This window comes from Nicotiana tabacum, chromosome 2 (assembly GCF_000715075.1).
Source record: "Nicotiana tabacum cultivar K326 chromosome 2, ASM71507v2, whole genome shotgun sequence".
NCBI lineage: Eukaryota > Viridiplantae > Streptophyta > Magnoliopsida > Solanales > Solanaceae > Nicotiana > Nicotiana tabacum.
The window spans coordinates 89,405,825-89,430,589 of NC_134081.1; the positions used below are offsets into that span (position 1 = coordinate 89,405,825).

General features: G+C 38.1%; 1 protein-coding gene across 1 annotated transcript in view; it reads right to left on the reverse strand.

Annotated features, from left to right (window-relative positions):
- LOC142167193 (uncharacterized) overlaps window positions 1–23,629 on the reverse strand; it is a 43,736-nt gene extending 20,107 nt beyond the window's left edge. The window contains exons 1-6 of the mRNA XM_075227353.1: window positions 23,380–23,629; window positions 22,769–23,220; window positions 22,087–22,323; window positions 21,798–21,849; window positions 21,456–21,542; window positions 20,804–21,338 (exon numbers count right to left, since the gene is read on the reverse strand). Coding sequence (XP_075083454.1) covers window positions 20,804–21,338; window positions 21,456–21,542; window positions 21,798–21,849; window positions 22,087–22,323; window positions 22,769–23,220; window positions 23,380–23,629 — 1,613 coding nt within the window. The remainder of the gene's footprint in view (window positions 1–20,803; window positions 21,339–21,455; window positions 21,543–21,797; window positions 21,850–22,086; window positions 22,324–22,768; window positions 23,221–23,379) is intronic.
- Between the last annotated feature and the right edge of the window lie 1,136 nt (window positions 23,630–24,765).

Here is a 24,765-nt window from a genome sequence, read left to right on the forward strand (position 1 = left end):
TCAAAATCTGACGAAACTTACAAAATACGACAACCCATCCAATTACAAGTTCAACCATACTAATTTCACCCAAATCCGACTCCAAATCGGTATTCAAACTTGAAAAAATCGTTTTGTGACATTATAGAAATTTCCTTCTATTTCTCTTGAAGATTCAATAATCTTACACCAAAAATGAAGATTAATTCATGGAATATAATCACAAGGGAGTTAAGAACACTTACCTCAAGTTGTGTGGAAAATTTCCTCTCCACAATCGCCCAACCCGAGCTCCAAAATCTGAAAATGGGTGAAAATGTTAAACCCTCGAATTTTAAGGTTCTGCCCAGTTGAGTTCCGCATCTACGGACAAGGGGTCGCACCTGGGACCCTCTCTTCTGCGGACAAATGGGCGCATTTGCGAGGCAGGACACTTCTGTGGAGAGCCAAGCTAGGATGCAACTCCGCACCTGCGAATAAAATTCCTCACCTGCGCTGCCCGACTTCCTCACCCTTTTCCGCTTCTGCGCCAACCCTTCGCATATGCGGGCAAATTTTTTGCACCTGCGAGCACTGCCCAGTTCCACACTTGGCCGCTTCTGTGACTGATTTCGCGCATATGCGGCTTCGCACCTACAATCAAAAGTTTTGCATGTGCGATCACACCAGTAGGCAGCATTTCCAGAAATCTTTCAAGTTGAATTTGATCCGTTGACAATCCGAAACTCACCCGAGCCACTCGGGACCCCGTCCAAACACAAACAAGTCCTAAAATACACCACGGACCTACTCGAGGCCTCAAATCACATCAAACAACCTCAAAGATACGAACTACACACAGATTCAAGCCTTATAAATTTTGAAATTTTCAAATTCTACAACGACGCCGAAACCTATCAAATCACGCCCGATTGACCTCAAAATTTGCACACAAGTCACATTTCACATTACGGACCTATTTAAATTTCCAGAATCGGACTCCGTCCCCGATATCAAAATGCAACCCCCGGTCAAACTTCCCAAAAATTTAACTTTCGTCATTTCAAGCCAAATTCCACTATGTACTTCCAAATAATTTTCCGGACACGCTCCTAAGTCCAAAATTACCATACGAAGCTATTGGAATCATCAAAACTCCATTTCGGGGTTGTTTGCGCATAAGTCGATATCCGATCACTATTTTAACTTAAGCTTTAAACCTTGAAACTAAGTGTTCCAATTCATTTCAAAAACCTCACCGGACCCGAACAAATTGCCCCGGCAATTCACACAACAACTGTAAAGTTCAATTTGAGCAGTAAATGGGGAAATGGGGTTGTAATACTCAAAATAACCGGCCGGGTCGTTACATTCTCCCCCATTAAATCACTATTCCATCTTACCACACACGTACCCGGGGGTGAACCCACGTCACCCTATCCCACATAAGGCTTGACTACACAATGCAACTGAAAATCATTAATTTAACCTTAGCCCAAAAACCTTGGAGTTTAATTTTCAACCTTTCAAATTTCTTTCAAGACACAAATCTTACATTTACACACCGTATAAGTCCGAACAAGTTGTATCGAGCTATAACTATAACCACGGATATAATCAACCAACATACTACACAACTCGCATACTCGTAGCACCATTCCTGATCGTAGTGACTATTGCAAAACCAACCGCATACTAGTATTAAATCCATATCGAACCAAACCTCATCCCAAAACCTTCGTACACTATTGATAATAAAAGAAACATGCAAAATTTCATGACCCCTTACCAGATCAACAAGTCACTGATCTCTCTTGCTCCAACCAGAACCATGATCGCTTTCTGAGCCGACTTTCAATATTATACTCCTGAATATACCGAAATCAAACCTGATAGTACCCATTCTAGGTTCAATGACCTTATATTACTAAACACAAATGTTCCATAGACATGCCTCACCAATATAACTCAAAGCCAAAACTCGTGCCATCCGTGCACCAATACGCAACAATTTAAATGTACCAGTCATGTAAAATGACTCAAATGAGAGAACTGCCTCGGCAGATTAACAAGTACCACCACAACGAAATGCTGAAAATTCATCATACACCGTAGAACCATCACCCGATCATAACACAAGGTTCATACCTTAACATAACTCCGCTGCAATGCGTGACCCCATCCAAATATTGGTCCATAATATATACCTCGAGCCACCTCGCTCAAAATCAATAACCACAGAGAGGCAAATGACAAAAATGCCACACAAAACCTGAAAGAACATAACCACTACACAATCGATCATGCAATACCCAAATACTCATCACGCTCAAATTCCGCTATAAGGCTCAAATAGAACCGCACCATCTGTGCACATAACCAATGGATCACAACTCCTCGTAGCATAAAGGAGTAACTCACAGATCATTTTAGAACACGAATAAGTTCAACATCAACCGAATGACACATCCCTCAATAATAGCAGTATGGAGCCAACCATTCCGACTCGGTGTAGAATACACATCTTAATTGGGCCTACCTATGGACCCCCAAATCAACTCGGGTTACCCACAAATAGATAAAAATCCCTTCGAAAATCCATAATGACTGAATCATAACACATTCCTATCATCTCACTTGCTTCGGCCACAACTTCACAGTCCGCAACCATGTACAATCTGCTCCTGAAACTCCTAAATTCCAAATTCATAGAACACGTAAATCATTATATTTGATTCCATCTCCACCGCCCGAATGCCTAACACCTCTCTCATACACAATCATCCCACAAGAAATACTTTAAAAGTTCTTCCGTGCCACTTGACAAAATTTGAATATCACAGTCTATCAACCATGTGAGTACCGCAATACTAATTTATACATCTGTAAGTCAAAATACAATGCGCCTTCTGAAGTCCGCTCCTTTCTCATACAACACCAATAATTTACATACCATTTTAGTTAGAAACATTTCTCTTGTATTCGTTACCTTCTCTTCAAGACTGTACTGCCACCTTGTACATGAAAATCTAGCTTTCGTACGACACATAACATCTATCTTGCCATCATGTGAAAGGCACAAAAATCTTATTATCAACTTTGAGTCACCAATAACTTACATACCATTTTAGTTAGAAACCTTTCTCTTGCTTCTTTCCAGGAGGAAATCACAATACACAACACGTTCTCTACACTAGTAGAAACCATCAAGAATACTTTGGAATCCATTTGCACAACCTAACATAGAACCACAACGCCCTACGGCCCATAAGCAATTGTACTCTTCTTAAGAACCTTCAAAACTACTACACTGTAACCCTTACTCTGAGAATACCTTATGTGAATTTGAAATTGTTCTTCTTACCTTCCTTATATAAAAGTGTAGAATCCATAGTCATACAGAATTCCCACAAGTCCAGGCACCATCAAACAAAAATCTCAGATTTTAACCATACGCAAGTCCGAAAACTTTCTCAATTGCTATATATAATTATCATACCCACTAGAATTTTCTCGGGAGTCACCCGCTTTGCTCAAATTTAATTGCACCGCCCAAATGGGCCAAAAGACACGTGTCCCATTAGCATAACAACACTCAAAGAAGTAACTCTACTTTGACACCACTTATCAAATTCATACTCCGTGCGCACTACTTCATTCACCAATAACAAATCACCCATCCCGCGAATTTCATATACTCATATGTGCAATATAATCCGTAGCCAGGAATTTCCTTATTCGAGTCATCCTTGATCTCAACTTCTGCAAGTCATAGCTAACCCACAAGTATGCCTCAGACCAAAATTAAAATTTAACACCTAACCATGAAATCAAATTGTCAATAGCAGACTCCCCCACTTGGCTCAAAGCCATAGATTAAAACATTCCATAACTCACAATACAAATACTCTCTTACTGCCATAATGCCACAGTTAGTCCAACAAAACTTCTTCCCAAGTTCATACAATGCCAACCATAAAAATACGTCAATCATCCGCTAAGCTCGTATTCACCCTCTTAACACATAAGTCAACTTTCTCAACCAGATTCAGATTCAAATCTCCACCCATACACCCCGTCGACAGAAAAGAAACTCTCTATTCACATCATAAGGAATACACCTATGTAGATTACTCCGTAGGGCTAACCCACCTGCTTAGCCTCAAACTGGTATCTTGTTATACCCTTTCGCGACCACAATTACTATGCAATCACTTAATCTTTCTAAGTCCAAACTCATTAACAAGACATGAGAATTTAATTTGTCCAATAATTTAACAACGTGAAAGATCCTTCAAAACATTCACACTCGAGACTGTACGTCACATCAAAATGAAAATCAATCACCCAATGGCCTTCTTTTACATTTCAAGGAAACACTTCTTGTCACATTCAAATCGTCTTAACACATCCCGCAGTTACATCATACTCATCACAAATCCATTTCACCACTCATCGAACCACAAATTCCACTGTAGGGTCATTACCGGACATATGAGTCCAACTGTACAGGTTACAACTGAAGCTACCAAGCTTAAGATACGGTCTAACCATGGCCTCAAGTTCTCCAGACTAGCCCATCACCAAAACACAGAATACTCACCTAGAACCTTATTCATAAAATCACAAGCCGGCGATGCACAACTGATACCGAACACTCATGTGCGCATACGAATACGTGGAAGGAATTCAAAGAGTTTATGTCTCAAGCTGAATCAATCTCGCACGATAAGGAAAGAAAAATGGGAAGTATATATCCTAAATGCCTTGTAGCCTCTCGAAGATAAGTATGGACGTCATCATACCGATCCACAAGACTCTACTAAACACTTGCTCATGACTTGTAGAACTTAAGAGCCTATAGCTCTGATACCACCTTGTCACGACCCAAAATCCTACTAGTCGTGATGGCACCTAACTCATCCCGTTAGGAAAGCCAATTTCCAACTAACCAAATTTCAATAATAATTATTAAAGCAATTTAAGTGAATAAAGATCCTGATCTTATACAATCCCCAAGAACTGGTAGTACAAATCATGATCTTCTAAGAATAGAGTATACAAAGCGAAAATAAAATAAATACGTAGTCTGTTTGAATAGTACATAAACAGAGCTTATATAAATATAAGGCTACCCTGAACAAGAGGCAGCTACAACAGGAACGCAGGTACATCTTCAAATCTCGCAACCATCGAGCACAACAACAACAGCGAACATCTGCACGCAATGTGCAGAAGTGTAGTATCAGTACAACCGACCTCATGTACTGAGTAAGTAACAAACCTAGCCTTAGGTTGAAAGTAGTGATGAGCTTCTACCAAGGTCGGGTCCAAAACCACTAATCCACAACAGTTAATAACAACATAAAGCAAATAATACCATAAGTAACTCAGAGATAAAATGCTCAGTCACATCATGATTTCAGCAATAATAGTTCTTCCTTTCAAGTACATCAATGAAAACCCAAATCATTTACCAAAGTTACCAAAAATATGAATAAGTTTGAAAACAATAATTTTTCCAAAATCCTTTCAATAATAAATATAATATCTCATTTTCCTTCAAGATAAGCAGTGTAAAACAAATGCATCACTATGCCCATCTGTCAACATGTGTGAGAAATCACGAATAATGTGATACCGTACAACATGAGAAAAACATATCTCTATGCATATATTTCATGTGTGCATGTCAATGCAATGTATCTCAGAGATTGCACTCATGTACTCATACTCTCACAGTACTCAATCTCATTTTCTCTCATTCTTTCTCACCGTGCCCAGCACACTCAATCACTTAGTGCTATACACTACCTGCTATGGCATGCAGCCCGATCCCTGTTTATAGTCGACTATGCTCACTGGGGATGTACAGACTCATGAGGGGCTCCTACAGCCCAAGCTCTATAAGCACAGACAACTCACATGCTGTACGGACAACTCAGGTGCCATAATATAATTATCTGGATCCGCACGGCCAACTCACGAGCTGCACGGCCAACTCACGTGCTATAATAATATAAGGATCCGCACGGCCAACTCACGTGCAATGATAATATAAGGATCCGCAAGGCCAACTCACGTGCAATAAGAAGCCAATAAAGCCTGCTGCAGGCGGGTAGCCCCGATCCATAAAATATCCTCACAATCAGGCCCTCGGCCTCCCTCAGTCATCAATCTCTCCAGTCTCTCTCTCATGGGCTCACAATGTCATGAGAATAGCCCAAAATGATGATATGTTGTATCAATAAATAACAACAGAGACTGAGATATGATATGCAATTAAATGAATATGACTGAGTATGAATTTTTAATTTAAAATAATAATCCACAGCAATATGACCTCTGTGGGTCCCAATAATACTGGCACATAGCCTCAACATGATTTTTAATATGCTTCTCAGCTCAATTTCTTTAACACATAAAACTCCATGGAAATTGCCAAGAATTATTTAACTACAAAATTCCACAGAAATAATTATATCACAATTTCTACAGTGCACGCCCACACGCCCGTCACCTAGCATGTGCGTCACCTCTCAAAGATTTACATAATACATATATTCAGGGCTCATACCCTCAGCTCCAAGATTAGAAGAGTTTCTTACCTCGAACAAGCCAAATCCAATGTCGAGCAAGCTAAGCAATGCTCCAGGTATTCCATTCTGCGCGTATCAACTTCCAAATGTGTCGAATCTAGTCACAACAATTTGACTCAGTCCACACAATTTAAAGAATTAATTCCATATCAAAATGCTAATATTTTCCATAAAATCCGAAATTACGCCCCAAAAATACCCGTGGGGCCCACATCTCAAAATCCGATAAAACTCACAAAATACGACAACCCATCCAATTACAAGTTCAACCATACTAATTTCACCCAAATCCGACTCCAAATCGGTATTAAAACTTGAAAAAATCCTTTTGTGACATTATAGAAATTTCCTTCTATTTCTTTTGAAGATTCAATAATCTTACACCAAAAATGAAGATTAATTCATGGAATATAATCACAAGGGAGTTAAGAACACTTACCCCAAGTTGTGTGAAAAATTTCCTCTCCAAAATCGCTTAACCTGATCTCCAAAATATGAAAATGGGTGAAAATGTTGAACCCTCGAATTTTAAGGTTCTGCCCAGTCGATTTCCGCATCTGCGGACAAGGGGTCACACCGACGACCCTCTCTTCTGCGGACAAATGGGCACATTTGCGAGCTAGGCCACTTTTGTGGAGAGCCAAGCGCGGATGCGACTCCGCACCTGCGGATAAAATTCCGCACCTGCGCTGCCCGACTTCCTCACCCTTTTCCGCTTCTGCGCCAACCCTTCGCAGATGCGGGCAAATTCTTTGCACCTGCGAGCACTACCCAGTTCCATACTTGGTCACTTCTGCGACTGATTTCGCGCACATGCGGCTTCGCACCTGCGATCAAAAGCTTCGCAGGTGCAATCATATCACGACCCCAAATTCCCTCCGTAGGAGGTGGTGATGGCACCTAGTCTCTAAGACTAGGTAAGCCTATCAATGCGGAATAATCATAAATATCTGAAAATAAATAAACTACAATTCAAATAATTACAACTCCCAAAACCCGGTAGAAATAAGTCACAAGCTTCTAAAAATTTATTCTCAATGTTTCTATGTATCAAGATCTAAAGACAAATAAGGAAGCAACAATAAATGATAAAAGGGGACTCCGGAGTCTGCGGACGTTAGCAGATATACCTCGAAGTCTCCGTGCGCAGGTAACTCACTGACGTCTAGACTGGTAAGATATACCTGGATCTGTACAAAAAGATGTGCAGAAGCGTAGTATGAGTACACCACAGCGGTACCCAGTAAGTGCCAAGCCTAACCTAGTAGAGTAGTAACGAGATCAGGTCAGGCCCTATAGGAGAATAGATAATGACATGGAAAAATGTTTAAACAATTTAATAAGATAAAATGACTATGGAAATAAATCAACTAGTATGTCACATTTAATGACACCAAATAATTGCAAATAATATCTCATGGAATCAAAACAGAATTTCTTTCAACTTTATGAAAATCACAACAATTAATCGAAGGCAACTATGGCCATAAATCAATATCAACAAGGGCACTACCGAGGTACCGCCTCGTAGTCCCAAATTATAAATAATTTCACAATATCTCATTTTCTTATATCACCGCGGGAGCCTTCACGATTTATTTAAAGAAAATATTTTTGTCGAAATAGCATCCCGCGTTTTAGCCACCCTTATCACACCGCATGACTTCTAGTAGTTATCCCCACTAGCGACGCGTATCAAGCCATCCTTAACTCACCGCATGCGTTTCAATACCCAGACCTTATACCACCACATGCGTATCAATATCACAATTTGCATCTCAAGTGCCCAATATTTCAATTTTTCATAAATAAATCAGCAACAATATTTTTCAATAATAAAGAGTTCACAGCTCATGCCAGAATAATCCAACAATAACATTTTTTCACAATAAAGAGCTCACGGCTCCATCACAATGAGTACCAAAAATCTTACGAAAATATTCAAGAATAAATAATTCAGAAAAATAATATTTCAAATTTTTAATACGTTGCTTCAATATCAAATTTAAAAATGTCAAATACTTCATATTAATAATATTTAATTTAAAGAAAATCAACCTTCAAATAATGCACAGTATAAAAGAAACCAAGTTTCAATTAAACAGGTAAAAAATTTAGCAGGAAAAGGTCAAACAAATTTAAAATATATATCTCAGATCAATGATGAAGAATATAATAGGATAAAATAATTTAATAAATGCGCAACAATAATATACACAATTTAAAAATATAATATTTTATATTTAGCCCATGTATACACTCGTCACCTCGTATACACGACTTTCAACACATTTCCGTAATCACATTAATATCAATTCTAGGGGACAAGTCACTTACCTCGACTTGCTCCAATTAAACCAAATAGTATGCTTTTTCCTCGATTTTTCGATTCCGGTCGACTCGTATCTAGTCATAATTAATTCGATACAGTCAACAAAAATTATAGAATTAATTCTATAAGAAAATACTATATTTTTCAATAAAAATTCGAAATTAACTCAAAACCGTCTCAGAATCCGACGAAAGTTACGAAATATGAACGCCCATTCAACCACGAGCCTAACCATACCAAAAATGACTAAATTCCAATAATAGTTGGGCCCTCAAATCCTCAAATCCTTCCAAGAGGGTTTTTGGAATATTTCTAACTTAAATCACCAATTAATTATTAAAAACAGTGATAGATTCGGGTAATCTAACAAAGATTGAGTTAAGAACACTTACCCCAAAGTTTTCTCTGAAAATCTCTCAAAATCGCCCCAATCCGAGCTCCAAATCGTTAAAAATGGATTCTGAACTTAAACATTTTGTCCAGTGGTTTCTTCTTCACGAACGCGACCCTTGCCTCGCGCTCGCGAAGCACAAAAATATGCTGCCCAACTTTCCTCTTCGCGAACGCGACCAACGCTTCGCGAACGCGAAGCTTTGCAAACTCAGACCTTCGCGAACGCGTCCCTTATCTCGCGAACGCGTAGAACAAAATACTGGGGGTTCCAAGCTGCCTCGCTCTCCTTCGCGAACGCGATGCCACTCACGCGTTCGAGATGCACACATAGACCATACCTTCGTGTTTGCGTCCTTCCCTTCGCGAACGTGAAGAACAAAACCTCACACTCAGAAAACACTTTTCACGAACGCGTCCTACTCCTCGCGTTCGCGATGCTTCCACTGACCACACCTTCGCGAACGCGAAGAACAAACTTCTGCAACAAAAACCAGAAAAAATCTGCTATTTCTCTAAGTCCAAAAATGACCCGTTGAGCATCCGAAGCGCACGCAAGTCAATTAATGATAAATAGTGTTTTTTTTCGAGGTCTTAGATCACAGAATTAATCATTAAATTTAAAGATGACATTTTGGATCATCACATTCTCCACCTCTAAAACAAACGTTCGTCCTCGAACGGAGTTAGAAAAAGTACCTGAGCTTGTGAATAAGTGTGGATAACAGCTGCGCATATCATGATCGGTCTCCCAAGTCGCCTCTTCGACTGGATGACCCTTCCACTGAACCTTCACGGAAGAAATGTTCTTTGACGTCAGCTTTCGAACGTGCCTATCCAAAATAGCCACTAGTTTCTCAACATAAGATAGATCCTTGTCCAACTGAATCGAACTGAAGTCTAACACATGAGACGGATCGCCGTGATATTTCCGAAGCATGGAAACATGGAATACTGGATGAACCATAGAGATACTAGGTGGTAGTGAAAGTTTGTAAGCCACCTCCAACTCTCTCAAGAATCTCAAAAGGCCCAATATACCTAGGGCTCAACTTTCCCTTCTTCTCGAACCTCATCACACCCTTCATAGGCGAAACCCGGAGCATTACCCGCTCACCAACCATGAATGAAACATCACGAACCTTCCGATTCGCATAACTCTTCTGTCTAGATTGGGCTGTACGAAGTCAATCCTGAATCAACTTAACCTTTTCCAAGGCATCCTGAACAAAGTCCGTACCCAATAGCCTAGCCTTGCCCGGTTCGAACCAACCCACTGGGGACCGGCACCGCCTACCATACAAGGCCTCATACGGAGCCATCTAAATGCTTGACTGGCAACTGTTGTTGTAAGAAAACTCCGCAAGTGGTAAGAACTGATCCCAAGCACCCCCAAAATCTATCACACATGCACGAAGCATATCCTCTAGTATCTGAATAGTGCGTTCGGACTGCCCGTCCGTCTGAGGGTGAAATGTTATACTCAACTCCATACGAGTACCCAACTATCGATGTACAACCCTCCAAAACCATGAGGTAAACTATGTACCCCGGTCAGAGATGATAGATACCGGTACACCGTGAAGTTTGACAATCTCGCAAATATATACCTGAGCCAGCTGCTCTAAAGAGTAAGTAGTAATCAAAGGAATGAAATGAGCTGACTTGGTCAATCTATCTACAATCACCCAAACTACATCGAACTTCCTCCGAGTCCGTGGGAGCCCAACAACGAAATCCATACTGATCCTCTCCCATTTCTATTCTGGAATTTCCAACTTCTGAAGCAATCCACCCGGTCGTTGATGCTCATATTTCACCTGCTGACAATTTAGGCACCGAGCTACATATTCCACTATGTCTTTCTTCATCTTCATCCACCAATAATGTTGCCTTAAGTCCTGCTACATCTTCACAGCACCCGGATGTATGGAGTACCGTGAACTGTGAGCCTCCTGGAGAATCAATTTACGAAAACCATCTATATTAGGTACACATAGCTTGCCCTGTATCCATCATACACTGTCATCTCCAATTGCGACTTCTTTGGCATCACCGTGCTGAACTGTATCCTTAAGGAAAAGCAAATGGGGGTCATCATACTGAAACTCCCTGATACGATCATAAAGAGAAGACTGAGAAACCACACAAGCCAAAACTCGACTCGGCTCGAAAATATCCAATCTGACAAACTGGTTGGCCAAGGCCTGAATATCCAAGGCTAAAGGCCTCTCTGCTACCGGTAAATATGCTAAGCTGCCCAAACTCTTTGTCTTACGACTCAAGGCATCAGCCACTACATTGGCCTTCCCAGGATGATAGAGAATGGTGATATAATAATCCTTAAGCAACTCCAACCATCTCTGTTGCCGCAAATTAAGATCCTTCTATTTAAATAGATGTTTTAGACTTCGGTGATCGGTATAGACCTCGTAATGGATACCGTACAAATAATGCCGCCAAATCTTTAAGGCATGAACAATAGCTTCTAACTTAAGGTTGTGTACAGGATAATTCTTCTCATGTACCTTTAACTGTCTGGACGCGTAGGCAATCACCCTACCGTCTTGCATCAACACTGCGTCGAGGTCAATACGTTACGCATCACAATACACAATATAAGGCCCTGAACCTATAGGTAATACCAACATTAGGGCTATAGTCAATGCTGTCTTGAGCGTTTGGAAGCTCTCCTCACATTCCTCGGTCCATATGAACGGAGCACCTTCTAGGTCAATCTGGTCTTAATAGTTGTTCATAATCAATTACAAAATCGTCAATTAACTTCATGTTAACAAAAATCTCGTTTCAAGCCTTCACAATACTGATAATGAGATACGAGGCATGAAAACCTCATAATTATTTACCCGAATTAATGAGTCATATTTAACGTCACCTAGGCGGGAACCTACCTCGTAGGTTAAAACTCAATAATTACAACACAAAATTGGCAAGTATGTACAGAGAATTTCATATAGAATTTTCAAATAAGCCTAACAGGCATGACTCCCTATTAGTACTATAGTACAAATTTAATTTCACAAGGGAGAACTTAACCACAAGAATTTTCCTCACAAGGATCTCGTCCTTATATAACTTCCACCGCAGCTCGTAGCCCGATTTAAACATATCAATTTATATAAAAATGTGAGGATTTCATCCTCAGTTCTGAATCACAAGTAATATGCACATCGTGCCAATTGAAACTTTTCATTTGCTCCTTCTAAATAATTTCCGTTAAAAAAGAAAATCACAACACATAATGAACCCCACACCGGTAGGGCATATAATTCATAATTTGTAATTAATTATCCGTAAATTACATCAAAACTTACCGAAATAAGTAACAGAAAACCACATTTAGCCTCACAGGTCTTATTAGTGACCAACATGGAATAATAGGCGTAGTTATCTCCATGGAATCTCCCAACAGGAGTAAACACATAAGTAGATTATAGAATTATGAAACTCACTCTTAAGTGGAGCACAATAGGAGGACTCGTCTCGATACTCAGAACCGAATCAAGTTAAGAAAATTATTCCTTTATATTATATCAAGGTCGTACCTGTAAGGACACCAACTGATTTAGCGACCTCCGCCATACCATAAAACAAATATATCAACGACTGGGTCTCTACCTCTAGGACGTCTTCTACCCGTCTGTCCTCCACCCCTAACTGGTCATGTAGGTGGTGTAGTAACTGCAATGGGACACGTAGCCTGAGTGCTTTGATGAAATAAGTCTCTCCCAAGTTTGGGACAATTTTCTCATTATGTGCCTAGTATCACCGTATTCATAACAACCCCTTTGCGGGTTAGGCTGCTTATATTGAGTCTGTGCCAGATAACTGGAATAACCATTGTAGGAAATCATGTCAGTGGTGCATTAAAAGAACTTACTGGAGCACCCCGAGTAATCCGATATGCGGACTGGGCTGGCCGACTGCCCGAGCCCCCTCCATAATGATTTATACTTGCAGAGTAGAATCCACTGAATCCCCCAGAACCTCAAGACATCTTGGTCTCCTTAGTTTCATTTTTCCTCACCCCGAACACATTCTAATATCTTGGTAATTTGTACAACTAGTAGAAATGAAGTATCAACTTGTAGCTCCCAAGTCGTACAAAATTTTACGATCATAATTGAGTCCTTTAATGAGTCTGTGGACTCGCCCTCTGGCTGTAGGAAGCAAGGTAGGAGTATGATGGGCTAACTTATTGAACTTGATGGCATATTCTGACATCGTCAATGGTGACATGACGCAACCGTTCAAACCCTATGAGCCACGCATTACGGAGAGTCCAGAAAATAAACTCTTTCAAAAGCGTTTCTCAGAACTGAGCCAAGTGGGCGGTGTTGCATTGGCTGGTCTGCTCTCTTCATAGGCTTGCCACGAACACCGGTGGAGAATTATCTCTCCCAAGGCGAATTTCTTCTTTTGTTATACTGACTCAACACTGTTGAGCTGACCAATTTCTTAACAAACTCTTCGACTCTTCTTTGGGGTAACCCTTACCCCTATTTATACACAACGATCATAAAAGTAGAGCTCCATACAGATAAATCTTGTCATGAACCACATAGTCCAGACTCTCGTCAACAAGTGTACTTACTCCGAAGCACCCCAAAATCCGCAACAGTGACGTCCACGCTGAGTAGACCTTCTACAAATTTAGAGTTGTTTCTATAACTCCTTTGGTATTGAAGTATAGGATTATTAAGGAGGTGGACATACCGCAAGTCTTAATCTTATCCTCTACAAAATCTCAGGCCTTAAACATGTGTAAATTTTAGGGAACCTTTCAGTACCACATATATATATATTTCAGGCCCAAAACTGATATAATACATGACCCCGCAATCCACCCATTGATAGTGGACGGCATGAAGTCATAGGTCACAACGTCCGATAATCCACACTAATAACCTTCACAGCTTGTATAAATCAACCAGACACCAATGTCTGTTGAACCCCCAAATGATTCACTAGGTGATCTCTCAATACGCCCGCATCTTCAGTCGGAACCACATGTTGAGGAAATGTTTGAGCATCTCTGGCTCCCTCATAGTCCATCTACGGCATCACGAACCGTCGACGCACAACTGATACCGAGTGCGCAATATCATACACGAGTGGATACAAAGGAATATAAGATATATGTTTCAAGCTAAATCAATGCCGCACGATAAAGAGTCAAAGAAGTGAATATTTCCTAAAAGTTACATAGCCTCTCGAAGATAAGTACAGACGTCTCCGTACCGATCTGCAAGACTCTACTAAACCTGCTTATGACTCATGACACCTATGAACCTAGCGCTCTGATACCAACTTTGTCACGACCCAAAATTCCCTCCGTAGGAGGTCGTGATGGCACCTAGTCTCTAAGACTAGGTAAGCCTATCAATACGGAATAATCATAAATATCTGAAAATAAATAAACTACAATTCAAATAATTACAACTCCCAAAACCCGGTAGAAATAAGTCACAAGCTTCTAAAAATTTATTCTCAATGTTTCTATGTATTAAGATCTAAAGACAAATAAAGAAGCAACAATAAATGATAGAAGGAGACTCCGGAGTCTGCGGACGCCGGCAGATATACCTCGAAGTCTCCGTGCGTAGGTAACTCACTGACGTCTAGACTGGTAATATGTACCTGGATCTGCACAAAAAAGATGTGCAGAAGCGTAGTATGAGTACACCACAGCGGTACCCAGTAAGTGTCAAGCCTAACCTCAGTAGAGTAGTGACGAGATCAGGTCAGGCCCTACTTAAGAATAGATAATAACATAGAAAAATGTTTAAACAATTTAATAAGATAAAATGACTATGGAAATGAATCAAATAGTATGTCACATTTAATGACACCAAATAATTGCAAATAATATCTCGTGGAATCAAAATAGAATTTCTTTCAACTTTATGAAAATCACAACAATTAATCGAAGGCAACTATGACCATAAATCAATATCAACAAGGGCACTACCGAGGTACCGCCTCGTAGTCCCAAATTATAAATAATTTCACAATATCTCATTTCCTTATATCACCCGCGGGAGCCTTCACGATTTATTTAAAGAAAATATTTTTCCCGAAAAAGCATCCCATGTTTTAGCCACCCTTATCACACCGCATGACTTCTAGTAGTCACCTCTACGAGCCACGCATATCAAGCCACCCATTATCTCACCGCACGCATTTCAATACCAGACCTTATACCACCGCATGCGTATCAATATCACAATTTGCACCTCAAGTGCCCAATATTTTAATTTTCCACAAATAAATCAACATCAATATTTTTCAATAATAAAGAGCTCACGGCTCATGGCAGAATAATCCAACAATAATATTTTTCCACAATAAAGAGCTCACGGCTCCTTCACAATGAGTACCAAAAATCTTACGAAAATATTCAAGAATAAATAATTCAGGAAAATAATATTTCAAATCTTTAATACGTTGCTTCAATATCAAATTTAAAAATGTCAAATACTTCATATTAATAATATTTAATTTAAAGAAAATCAACCTTCAAATAATGCACAGTATAAAAGAAACCAAGTTTCAATTAAACAGGTAAAACAATTAGCAGGAAAAGGTCAAACAAATTTAGAATATATATCTTAGATCAATGATGAAGAATATAACAAGATAAAATAATTTAATAAATGCGCAACAATGATCTACACAATTTAAAAATATAATCTTTTATATTTAGCCCGTGTACACACTCGTCACCTCGTGTACACGACTTTCAACACATTTCAATAATCACATTAATATCAATTCTAGGGGAAATTTCCCCCCCACAAGGTTAGACAAGTCACTTACCTCGACTTGCTCCAATTAAACCAAATAGTATGCTTTTTCCTCGATTTTTCGATTCCGGTCGACTCGTATCTAGTCATAATTAATTCGATACAGTCAATAAAAATTATAGAATTAATTCTATTAGAAAATACTATATTTTTCAATAAAAATTCGAAATTAACTCAAAAACGTCTCAGAATCCAACGAAAGTTACGAAATATGAACGCCCATTCAACCACGAGCCTAACCATACCAAAAATGACTAAATTCCAATAATAGTTAGGCCCTCAAATCCTCAAATCCTTCCAAGAGGGTTTTTGGAATATTTCTAACTTAAATCACCAATTAATTATTAAAAACAGTGATAGATTCGGGTAATCTAACAAAGATTGAGTTAAGAACACTTACTCCAAAGTTTTCTCTAAAAATCTCTCAAAATCGCCCCAATCCGAGCTCCAAATCGTTAAAAATGGATTCTGAACTTAAACATTTTGTCCAGTGGTTTCTTCTTCACGAACGCGACCGTTGCCTCGCGCTCGCGAAGCACAAAAATATGCTGCCCAACTTTCCTCTTCGCGAACGCGAAGCTTTGCAAACTCAGACCTTCGCGAACGCGTCCCTTATCTCGCGAACGCGTAGAACAAAATACTGGGGGTTCCCAGCTGCCTCGCTCTCCTTCGCGAACGCGATGCCACTCACGCATTCGAGATGCACACACAGACCATACCTTCGTATTTGCGTCCTTCCCTTCGCGAACGTGAAGAACAAAACCTCACACTCAGAAAACACTCTTCGCGAACGCGTCCTACTCCTCGCGTTCGCGATGCTTCCACTGACCACACCTTCGCGAACGCGAAGAACAAACTTCTGCAACAAAAACCAGAAAAAATCTGCTACTTCTCTAAGTCCAAAAATGACCCGTTGAGCATCTGAAACACACCCGAGGCCCCCGGGAACTCAACCAAACATACCAACAAGTCCTAAAACACCATACAAACTTAGTCGAATCTTCAAATCACATCCAACAATACTAAAAACACGAATCACACATAGATTCAAGACTAATAAACTTTGAAACTTTCAATTTCTACAAACAACACCGGAACCTATCAAATCAAGTCCGATTGACCTCAAATTTTGTACGTAAGTCATAAATGATATAACGGAGCTACGAAAATTTTCAGAATCAGATTTTCACCCCGATATCAAAAAGTCAACCCCTCGGTCAAACTTCCCAAAAATTCAACTTTCGGCATTTCAAGCCTAATTCCACTACGGACTTTCAAATAAAATTCCGATCACGCTTCTAAGTCCAAAATCACCATACGGAGCTATTGGAATCATCAAAATTCTATTCCGGGGTCATTTGCACATAATTCGACATCCGGTCACTATTTGAACTTAAACTTTAAACTTTTCATCAAAATTCCATATCTCGGGCTAGGGACCTCAGAATTTGATTCCAGGCATACGCCCAAGTCCCAATTCACGATACAGACCTACCAGAACTGGAAAAACACTGATCCGAGTCTGTTTGCTCAAAATATTGACCAAAGTCAACCCAATTGAGTTTTAAAGCTCTAATTCATATTTTAATCCATTTTCACATAAAAACTTTCAGGAAAATTTTACAGACTGCGCACGCAAGTCGAGTAATGATAAATAGTAATTTTTTTTCAAGGTATTAGATCACAGAATTAATCATTAAATTTAAAGATGACATTTTGGGTTATCACAGATCACACCAGTAGGCAGCATTTCCAGAAATGTTTCAAGTTGAATTTGATCTGTTAACCATTTGAAACTCACCCGAGCCACTCGAGACCCCGTCCAAATACACCAACAAATCCTAAAACACACCACGGACCTACTCGAGGCCTCAAATCACATCAAACAACCTCAAAGATACGAACTACACACGGATTCAAACCTAATAAATTTTGAAATTTTCGAATTCTACAACGACACCGAAACCTATCAAATCACGTCTGATTGACCTCAAATTTTGCACACAAGTCACATTTCGCATTACGGACCTATTTAAATTTCCAGAATTGGATTCCAACCCCGATATCAAAAAGTTAACCCCCCGGTCAGCTTCCCAAAAATTTAACTTTCGGCATTTCAAGCCAAATTCTACTACGTACTTTCAAATAATTTTTCGGACACGCTCCTAAGTCCAAAATCACCATACAGAGCTATTGAAATCATCAAAACTCCATTCCGGGGTCGTTTACACATAAGTCGATATCCGGTCACTATTTTAACTCAAGGTTTAAACCTTGGAACTAAGTATTCCAATTCATTCCAAAAACCTCACCAGACCCGAACCAATTGCCCCGGCAATTCACACAACAACTATAAAGTACAATTTGAGCAGTAAATAGGGAAACGGGATTGTAATACTCAAAACGATCGGTTGGGTCGTTACACTAGGCATTCGTATCCAAATTAGAACTAAAATTATAAAATGCATCAATACATTATATATTACTTAGATTAGATGATTCTAGCTAGTTTGTGGCCTGCATTTTATGGTCTACTTTCTAGCCTTTGGACTCTATGTGAAAGAGCAGGTAAAACAAAAACAAAAAAAAAATTCTTTCCTCTAATCTTTCTCTTGTTGTCCACATTCAAAAACAAAAACAAAAAAAAAAAAAACAAAACAAAACGAAAAACTAAGCAATTTCAAACTATTAACCAAAAGGGACATAAAAGATGTTCACAAAAAGATGTTACCTCCCCCACACTTAAATCTTACATTGTCCCAAATGTAAGACCAAGCTGGGGGTTTGGGTTTTCCTTGAATAATGTAAATGGTGTAACTGGCGTGCACACAGATTTTGGGATGGTAATTTCTTCCAAAGCTATAGCACCGTCTCTGAAGTGTAGCCTCCTTTTCATTCCTAAAGATCAGATTAGGACTTCAGCAATAAAGGTAAGAGATTTTTATTTTTAGTTACTAGCAAAAGTTTCCTTTTTTTATTTTATTTATTATATATATATATATATATATATATATATATATATAGTAAGATTATAATATAAAAGTATATAAAATAGGGAAGATGTAGTGCATATGCTGTAAATGGACGTAAGGTATAGTTAATGCCTTGGTAAAAAAATATATTTGCAGGTTCATCCTCCAAAGGTCTAAAACATATCCATATATGCAACTTATCATTTTAATAAAAATATATTATTAATGGTAACTATAAATTTATCATTTAAACTTATCATATCACATCATATTATACATTTTATTAAATATAATACAATACAGAACTATAACTTTATTTTTAAGAAGTATAGGCTCTTAGGCCTCCACCTTAGAACACACAAATTCACAATGTAAAAAAAAAAATTAGAAGAAGAAGAAATAGTTTTGAGTTTAATGTCGTCATCTCGACTTATTAGTAAATATATTTGTTAAGGAAAAAGGATTGTTGAAACTTGTTTGTCAAAGTTTCTGGTGACATAAGGCTTCAAACGATGACCATTCACTTTAAATTTTTCTCCCCCATCCATATGTTGTATTTCAACGGCACCATAGGGGGTTATATTTGTTATGATGTACGGTCCTGACCAACGTGATTTGAATTTTCCTAGGAATAATTTCAATCGGCTATTGTACAAAAGAACTTGGTCTCCAACTTCAAAATCCTTATGGCGAATGAGGTTATCATGCCATCTTTTCGTCTTTTCTTTGTATAATTTAGCATTTTTATATGCTTCAAGTCTAAATTCCTCTAATTCATTTAGCTGAAGTAGATGATTTTTACCTGCATCTGACAAATTTAGATTCAACAATTTCATAGCCCAATATGCTTTATGTTCTAATTCCACAGGTAAATAACAAGCTTTTCCAAAAACTAATCTATAAATGGATGTGCCTATTGGAGTTTTGAAAGCAGTTTGGTATGTCCATAAAGTATCATCTAACTTTAAAGACCAATCTTTTCGAGAAGATCCAACATATTTTTCTAAAATTCTTTTCAATTCTCTGTTGGAAACTTCTACTTGCCCGCTCGTTTGAGCATGATATAAAGTTCTTATTTTATGAGTTACTCCATATTTTGATAACAAATTTGCAAATTGTCTGTTTATAAAATGAGTTCCCCGATCACTTATGATAACGCGTAGAGTTCCAAATCGAGAAAAAATATTTTTCTTGAGAAAAGCACAAACAACATGAGCATTATTTTTTCTAGTAGCTATTGCTTCTACCCATTTTGAAACATAATCAACTGCTACTAAAATATATTCACAACCATTTGATGGAGGAAAAGAACCCATGAAATCAATGCCCCAAACATCAAATATTTCATACACAAGAATAGAGTTAAGAGGTATCTCATCCCTTTTTGGAATGTTACCACTTCTTTGGCATTTGTCACAAGTGGTAACATAATTTCTTGCATCTTTGAACAGAGTTGGCCAGAAAAAACCCGCTTCAAGCACTTTTGTGGCTATTTTTCTTCCTCCATAGTGTCCTTCTATAAATCCATCATGACAATGGTTTAGGATGTTATTTATTTCTATTTATGGTACACATCTCCGGATCATGCCATCTGCACAAAATTTAAATATGTAAGGATCGTCCCAAAAATAACATCTAGTTTCTTTTTTGAGTTTTTTTCTTTGTTCATAAGATAAATCTTTTGGGATCCATCCTCCAACTAAGTAGTTGGCAATGTCAGCAAACCAAGGTGGCGGATTTGTAACTGTGGTAATTGTATAAATATGCTCATCAGAAAATTCCTCCTTGATATATGTTGCCTCAGTTGGAGGATTTTCTAATCGTGACAAATGGTCAGCTACTTGATTTTCTGAACCCTTCCTATCTTTTATTTCAAGATCAAACTCTTGCAAAATAAGTATCCATCTTAGCAATCTAGTTCTGGCGTCTTTCTTTGCTAAGAGGTACTTTAAAGCAGCATGGTCAGTAAATACTCTAACCTTCATTCCTATCAAATAGGAATGAAATTCGTCAAATATAAATACAACTGCCAATAGCTCCTTCTCAGTTGTGGCATAATTCTTTTGAGCTTCATTGAGGGTTCTACTGGCGTAGTAAATAGGTCTAAATTTTTTGTCTCTCTTTTGTCCCAATATAGCTCCAACTGTTGTATCACTTGCATCACACATTATTTCAAATGACTGGCTCCAATCAGGAGAAACAACAATTGGAGCATTAGTCAATTGTTCCTTGAGAATCTCAAATGCTTTCATGCAATCATCTGAAAATTCAATCTTCACATCTTTCATCAGTAGGTTAGTCAGAGGTTTTGAAATATTTGAAAAATCTTTTATGAACCTTCTATAAAAACATGCATGCCCTAAGAAACTTCTAATACCTTCAACATTGGTAGGAGGGGATAATCCTGCTATAAGATCAATCTTGGTTTTATCAACTTCTATTCCTTTAGTAGTGATTTTATGTCCTAAAATAATTTCCTTTGTTACTATAAAGTGGCATTTTTCCCAGTTAAGAACTAAATTTATTTCTTTACATCTTTTAAGCACCAAAGTTAAATGATAGAGGCAATCTTCAAATGTCTTTCCAAAAAATATAAAATCATCCATGAAAATTTCAAGAAACTTTTCAGTCATGTCTAAGAAAATTACCGACATGCAACGCTGAAATATAGCAGGAGCGTTACATAGTCCAAATGACATTCTACGGTAAGCATGCGTACCTTGGGGGCATGTGAATGTGGTTTTCTCCTGATCTTCTGGAGCAATTGGTATCTAATTATTCCCAGAATATCTATCAAGAAAACAGTAAAAACCATGACCTACAACTCTTTCAAGCATTTGGTCAATAAAAGGCAAAGAAAAATGGCCTTTTCTTGTGGCCTCATTAAGTCGTCTGTAATCAATACAAACTCTCCATCTTGTGACTGTTCTAGTAGGTATGAGTTCATTATTTTAATTTTTTATTACTGTCATACCTCCTTTCTTTGGTACTACTTGTACAGGACTTACCCAAGGACTGTCAGATATTGGATAAATTATACCTGCTGCTAGAAGTTTCACCACTTCTTTCTTGACGACTTCCTGCATTGCTGGGTTCAGTCTCCTTTGGGGTTGGACTATAGGATTATACTCATTCTCCATAATAATCATGTGCATACAAATAGCTGGACTGATTCCTTTTATGCTAGGTATAGTCCACCCTAAGGCTCTTTTGTGTTTTCTCAGGACTTCAATCAGTTTGCCTTCCTGTTCTATAGTCAAAGAAGATGAAATGATTACTGAAAATAATTCAGGCTCAAGAAACACATATTTTAAATAAGAAGGAAGATCTTTGAGTTCAATTTTTAATTGAACTCCTTCTTATGAGACTTTCTCATTTTCTGACTCTTTTTCCAGTATTTTAGCTTATTCTCTAATTATGGGGTAATCATCACTTATGGTACCTGACCTAGCCAAACATCTTTCCAGTGAATCAGTAATTAACTAATTATCTTTGTAATTCGTCTACAAGGTCATATAGTACATCAATTTGAAAACAAGATGATGATGACTCATCCCCAAGGAATTTCATCATTTTCTGCATGTCAAAAATCACTCTTTCCTCATCAACTCGCAATATTTATTGTCCTTGATGAACATCAATAATTGGTCTCCCTATTGCAAGAAATGGTCTACCTAAAATTAATGGTACCTCAGTATTTTCTTCCATTTCAAGCACTATAAAATCTATTGGGAATACAAATTTGTCAACTCTAACAAGGATATTTTCAATAATTCCTTTTGGTCTCTTAGTACTTTGATCAGCTAATTGAAGAGACACACCAGTATCTTTCATTTTACCAAGTTCTAGTTTCCTGAAAATTGAAAAAGGCATTAGATTTATTGAAGCACCTAAATCACATAACACTTTTTCAAAATGAGCACCTCCCATGGTACAAGGAATTGTAAAACTTCCCGGATCACCCAATTTCTGTGGGAGCTTATTTTTAAGTATAGCACTACATTTTTCTGTAAGCTTAACCACTGAAACATCTTCCAATTTTCTTTTACTTGATAAAATTTCTTTGAGAAATTTAGCATATGAAGGCATTTGCATCAAAGCATCTGTGAAAGGTATGTTAATGTAAAGTTGCTTCAAAATATCTAGAAAATTTAAAAACTGTTTGTCAAGCTTTTCTCTTTTCATCTTTTGGGGGAAAGGGAGAGGTACAGAGTGAGGATTTGTTATCAATTCATTTTCTAGTACATTTTTCCCTTTATTCTTTTATTTTTTTGGAAACTTAGATTCCATTTTATTCTCACCTTCATTTACCTTTTCCACTTCTTGTGGCTTTTCTTCTCTATCTGCGTATAGATCATCAAGAGATTTACCTGATCGTAGAGAGATGGATTTAAGGTATTCTTTTGGGTTTTTCTCTATGTTGCTTGGTAGAGCACCTTGAGTTTGTCCAGACATGAGGGTTGCTAATTGGCTTACCTGAATTTCCAAATTCTTGATAACTGAATGTTGACTTTCAACCTTCTCGTCAATAGCCTTAATGAATTTGTACATCAGATTTTCAAGGCTTTGTTGATGAGCTCTTTGAGGCTGCTGCTGATATTGTTGAAAATTTTGTTTCCCTCAATTTTGATTTTAAAAACAAGGAAGTTCATGTACCTGCTGCTTTTAATTAAAAAATCTTTGAGGATTTTCAGTACCATTAGGATCACTCCATTGAAATCCTGGATGTTTTTGTGCCATGGGACTACCGAATGAGTGATTATTTCTATAACCAATCACATTTACTTGTTCCTCATTTTGCGTTGAAGCTTGACATTCATGATTCGGATGATTACCTTTACAAAAATCACAATTCTCAAGTTGGGATGATGATAGAGCACCTGCCTGAAAAGCTTTGACTTTTTGTGTTAAGGTCGCAATTTGTTGTGCTAATGAATTCAAAGCTTCAATTTGATTTACTCCTGCCGTTTTCTTGATAATCATTCTGTTTGAGGGCCATTGAACAACATTTTTCGAAATTTCATTAAGTATTTGCATTTCTTCTGCAGTGGTTTTTTTCATTATTGATCCTCCTGATGCTGCATCAATTACATTTCTAGCAGAGGACTTAAGACAGTGATAAAAAATGTATAAAATGTCAGGGTCTTGGATACCATGATGTGAGCATTTTCTTAACATTGCTGCTAATCTTTCCCATGTCTGATATACAGATTCAGTATTTGTCTGCATAAAATTATTGATTTCTTATTTTATTTTAATAGTCTTTACAGGTGAAAAATATTTATTAAGAAATTTTTGGGTCATTTGGTCCCATGTTATAATAGAACCTCTTGGTAGGCTTCGCAACCATGTTTTGGCTTCCCTTTTTAAAGAAAAAGGAAAAAGTCGTAACCTAATAGCGTCTGTTGTAACACTATTGTACCTGCAAGTTTTAACTAATTCAAGAAAATCAATTAAATGGGCATGGGGATCTTCACTTCCATCACTAGTAAACTGACATAACTGTTGGACAGTCTGAATCAAGCCTGTGCGGATTTCAAAGTTATTTGCTGCTATTGGTGGTCTCTTTACACTTGATTCTCCATCAAAATGATCTGGTCTTGCATAATCACGGAGTATTCTATCACGTCGTGGTACCACCTCATCAAACTGTTCTTCTACTTGATGTGGTGGAAGCTGATTATTGG